A 4,989-nucleotide genomic window follows, 5' to 3' on the forward strand; every position below is an offset into this window, starting at 1 on the left:
TTTAAGACTTTGATAAAATCCAAATTTATCAAAGTCAACTGTTGTAATGAAGGATAACTTATATATCTCTCTCTGGCAAATGCTAGCGTTAGCTGCTATTGTATGTATTTAATTTTACATTTTAATTTAACACACTTCCTTGCATTATTTTTTATTTGTTGCTTTTTGAAAGCAAGTGGTAAGTTAGGACAATAACCAACATGTTATTTCTGTTACAATATCTTGTTTGGGAGTGTTTTATTTGCATTTTACAGAGTATGGAAACCAATCAATATATATTTAATTGTTCTATATATAAATAAATTGCACCAACATGCGAGTAAATTGACATACGAGCTCAGTCTTGGAACGCATTAAGCTCGTAAGTTGAAGTATGACTATACTCCTTTTTTACTTGAAGTCATGTCAAGCAGGAAGGCCAAATCCGCCAATGTGGAAGATGATCATGCGGAAGAAGAACAAGGAAAGTCGTTCAAAGGAAAACACAATGATGGTGCGGCTGACCTTGAGAAGGTCACAGATTTTGTTGAGGAACAGGAGATATCCGCTCAAGATATACAGAAAGTATGGCTAACAATGGTTGTCTAGGAGAGTCCATTGACTATCTTCAGCTTTCCCATTGTACTCATTTGGGTGCCAATGAATTTCTATTGATTAACGCTTTGCATACCTATTTATTCTAATCACCTCGCGCATTGTTAGCATGCCTATGTTGCTTTTATCGCTAGATATACTCGTGTGTTTCATCCTCAAGTTTTTGCTTCTGAAATCATGTTTTACGAACATAAATTTCAAGTCGAACAATTTTCGAGTCTGACAACCAATTTGTGTAGATATCTTTCATTGCTTTGATAGTCATGGCTACAGACAGCGATATAGCATCATCAACAGCTTGGTGCTAGTAAGTTGGACCAAGCACTAAATGATGTGACTAGTATAGTGGCTGCTTGTCTCTCTCGTTATTGATATCGTCTATCGCTTTTAAGTTGCAGTGTTACACGTTTCCATTCTGTCGATTTCTGTGTAGAAGTGCAACTATAGACATGATCACACTTTCAATAGAATCTGAGTGTTTTAACCGCGATCAAGTTTTATCGATTACAATCCTAAAACATCTTAGCAATCAGATCACATCAAACATTAAAAACAATTGCAAATATCGATTATTTCGGATCAAATTACTAAAGTTTTGTCCAAGTTCATCTTTAAACAGGCAGACCTTTTGAACTTGGAGAATTAGAAAAATATTGTGGGAATATGTACTATGTAGAAATTAAGTTTAATTAAATTTATTGAAATTAATTTGAAAAAATGTTGTCTGTAGACATTGAAGCTTGTACTGGCACGCAAGCAGGAACAGGCTATGCAACTAGCTGCAAGAGAGAAGGAGCTAGCTAAGGTGAAAGTCAAACAGGAAGACATAGATCTCATTGTAAGTTGTTTTGATCATTACTGACACCCAGGTGCGCTGATGTCTTCTTTCGCCTGTCTGTCGTGTTAGGGCAACTTTAGACATGGTTAGACAACTGCAGACATGGCTAGATAACTGTAGACCTGGCTAGATAAATGTAGACATGAGTAGACAACTGTAGACATGGGTAGACAACTGTAGACATGGGTAGACAACTGTAGACATGGGTAGACAACTGTAGACATCGGTAGACAACTGTAAACATAGGTAGACATGGGTAGACAATTGGAGACATGGGTAGACAACTGGAGACATGGATATTTTCCTTTCCTTTTTAAGAGCCCACAACCTAATGACCTTGCCTTATTCAAAAGACAACACAAGTGACCATCGTGTTCACATTGATAAGAGTAGTATTTGTGCTAGTATTTGACTAGTTTCTGTTTAAGATTTGTGTCGGGCTTCAGCATATATAGCCTTACAAAACTCAGGTTATTGGCTAAGTTTCCATACAGCAGTAGAGTAGCTACACACCACAAATCACACTGCAATATCGTCATAAAAACAGTCGTGTCAATCTCATTCTGTCCGTGATTCAGTGTCGCTGTTTGGAATCGAAACACCCGTGTGATGCGCTATCTTTGCGCCATGGAAATGGTCTTAGCGACCCTATAACATCTTACTTGTGCGCATGCGTAGGTCTTGCTTTCCTGTTGCTTCAAATGCAGACATATGGTGATACACAGCCGTCGCTGTACGACCATCACCCTTTGGAAACATGATCCGCTTGTTGGCTCAGCGTAAAGCTTCGGTAGTGGCGCACCCAGGTGTCGCTACACGTGTCGCTCGATGGAAACTTATTAATTCTTGGAAACATCTAGTCCACTTGTATCAGTCTCTTGTTCTGTGAGCATTCTATCGGGCTCTGAAGGTTTACATTCCTCATAGTCGGTCTATTTGAAGCTGCTTTCCACGATGTCATTCGACATTTGTATTTATCAATTATATAATATTTATTTATATTATTATTTATCATATTTATTTATCATATATGTTATGTTATTATACTTTTGAATATTTGTCGTTTACTCAGTTGATTTTGTACAATTTCTTAAACACCATAGTATAGTCATGGTCAAACATAATCGTTGAATGTAATACAGCATAAATATCGATGACATTCCTCATGACATCTTCCATTGAATACATAGTTATTAATATGCCATGCATTTAAAACTGTTATTTAGGACAGTTTCTCGCATCATTTTATTGTTTTAAAGCTTTGGGTTGCGAGAAGATGTAAAAATAGATTAGATTACGTTTAGTCGGTGATGTGGGGTTTGTCGGTACTATGGGGTTTGTCAGTACTATGGGGTTTGTCGGTATTATGGGGTTTGTTGGTACTATGGGGTTTGTCGGTACTATGGGGTTTGTCGGTTCTATGGGGTTTGTTGGTACTATGGGGTTTGTCGGTACTATGGGGTTTGTCGCTACTATAGGGTTTGTCGGTACTATGGGGTTTGTCGGTATTATGGGGTTTGTCGGTACTATGGGGTTTGTCGCTACTATAGGGTTTGTCGGTACTATGGGGTTTGTCGGTACTATGGGGTTTGTCGCTACTATAGGGTTTGTCGGTACTATGGGGTTTGTCGGTATTATGGGGTTTGTCGGTACTATGGGGTTTGTCGCTACTATAGGGTTTGTCGGTACTATGGGGTTTGTCGGTACTATGGGGTTTCTTGGTACTATGGGGTTTGTCGGTACTATGGGGTTTGTCGGTACTATGGGGTTTGTCGGTACTATGGGGTTTGTCGGTACAATAGGGTTTGTCGGAACCATGGGTTTTGTCAATATTATGGGAGTTGTCGGTAAGTGTTTAATGTCTTCAATAAATCATGATAAGCAGAATTGAGCTATGACAGTATGCACCACATTAGAACACACATTTGCTTTAGTTTTAGGAACCATTTACGCTTTTGTGGTATTTTCTTATAGGTTCATGAGATGGAAATTTCCAAGTCAGTCGCAGAACGAAAGCTAAAGCAACATCAGGGCAATGTTGTAGAAGCTCTTATAGAGCTAACCAATTAGGTCTTTGTTTCATAAATATGTCAGCTTGTCTCTGTACAGTTGTCTCTAATCCTCATTTAATGGCCACAAGTTGTTTACTCTATGCTTTATCAACACATTGTTCAGAACCCAACTTATAAAAATTATATTTATTGCTAAAACATTTCTTTTTTTTTATCTGCATATTGGCAGTTATCTAGTTTGAACATTATGGTAGGGTGGGCAACTCCATTATTGTTAGTCATTGGCGTAACTTGTACAAAGTTTCTACTAATAGTCTCCTGAGAATAAAAACAAAAATGAATGATTGGCTGAAATGAATACAGTTGAATGTAATAATAATTATGATTTTAATTATGGCAAAGTTACTACTAAACTATCGTAGAAATTTAAAAGGTGAGAGCTTATGGCTCCATTTTCAACAAATAGCCTTGGTTTCTGCTGTATATTTCTGTAATGACAATTTTAGACTGATATCAAATAGCACTACATGCAGTGATCATTAATAAATTAAAGTTGATGTACCCCAATATTTCTTGTTGGTGAATCGGAGATGAGTTGCCTGAAGACCGAGACAACTAAATGTCATGCATATATGCCGAACAAACTGACAACTGAAATGAATATTTGTGGCTGGTGTAGTCTAAGTAGATTACCAGATGAGAACTCATTCGTCTTTTCTCTGGTGAAATCTGTCCTCAGAAGAGATGTTTCCTCAGAAGTTTGTGTTAGCGATGTAAGCCCATTGTTCTGGGATAGTTGAGATTCGCTATCCTGATTGGCCAACTCATCCTGGCCTGCTGATTGGCCTTCAATGATGTACCTTCAAGCAATTACTTTTTAGGCCCAATCATATAATACAAGGGTTTTCATGCATTTTTTTCAATCTATTGGGGTACTGGACAAAAAGTAAGGCATATTTGAAACACCCTAATTTTAAGCAGTTGTATGTGAGTTGGTGACAGCCACTACCGGAAAAACTAGCTCACAGTTAACACCTTGTTTTAGGAGTTGCTTCCTCAATAAGGAAGCAATTCTTAAAATAATTACTGAACTCCGTAATTACTCAAACATCAACTCATTGCGAATGCAGAATGCCACAAACGCAGCAAAAAGGTGAAAAAATTTTTGACACCTAAAAAGATTAGACAGTCAATCGTTATCATTCAGTAAAATATTTTTCTCGAAAGGCCTTTGTGATGCTTAAAACAAACAATATATATACAACATAAAAGATGTTAGATATCTCTCACCAGTCTGAGAGCTTTGTATAAAATTCAAAAAGTTATACCAGAGAATGGGACAAGTGGCAGACCACCCGACTCTCAAGTTGATAGTTGTGGCTTCATGTCAAAGCTGCAATGTTTGTGAATGTTACAAAGCTAGCTTGCTTTTCAGAATATTTTTAAAACATTGTATTTATGCGAAAAATCTATTTAAGATAAAATATAATTAGAAATATTGTACTTATATTGCATCTATAATAAAAAACAAAATATCTCGGAAGT

The 4,989-nt window shown here is 37.1% G+C and overlaps 1 protein-coding gene across 1 annotated transcript; it reads left to right on the top strand.

Moving 5' to 3' along the window:
• The first annotated feature begins 395 nt into the window (after nucleotides 1–395).
• On the top strand, nucleotides 396–4,003 carry LOC137396606 (huntingtin-interacting protein K-like). The gene is made up of 3 exons (XM_068082921.1): nucleotides 396–564; nucleotides 1,325–1,432; nucleotides 3,407–4,003. The coding sequence occupies exons 1-3, from the start codon at nucleotides 403–405 to the stop codon at nucleotides 3,500–3,502; spliced, it is 366 nt and encodes a 121-aa protein (XP_067939022.1). The 5' UTR covers nucleotides 396–402; the 3' UTR covers nucleotides 3,503–4,003.
• Nucleotides 4,004–4,989: the final 986 nt, after the last annotated feature.

The sequence above is a fragment of the Watersipora subatra genome, chromosome 5 (assembly GCF_963576615.1).
Source record: "Watersipora subatra chromosome 5, tzWatSuba1.1, whole genome shotgun sequence".
NCBI classification, from domain to species: Eukaryota; Metazoa; Bryozoa; class Gymnolaemata; order Cheilostomatida; family Watersiporidae; genus Watersipora; species Watersipora subatra.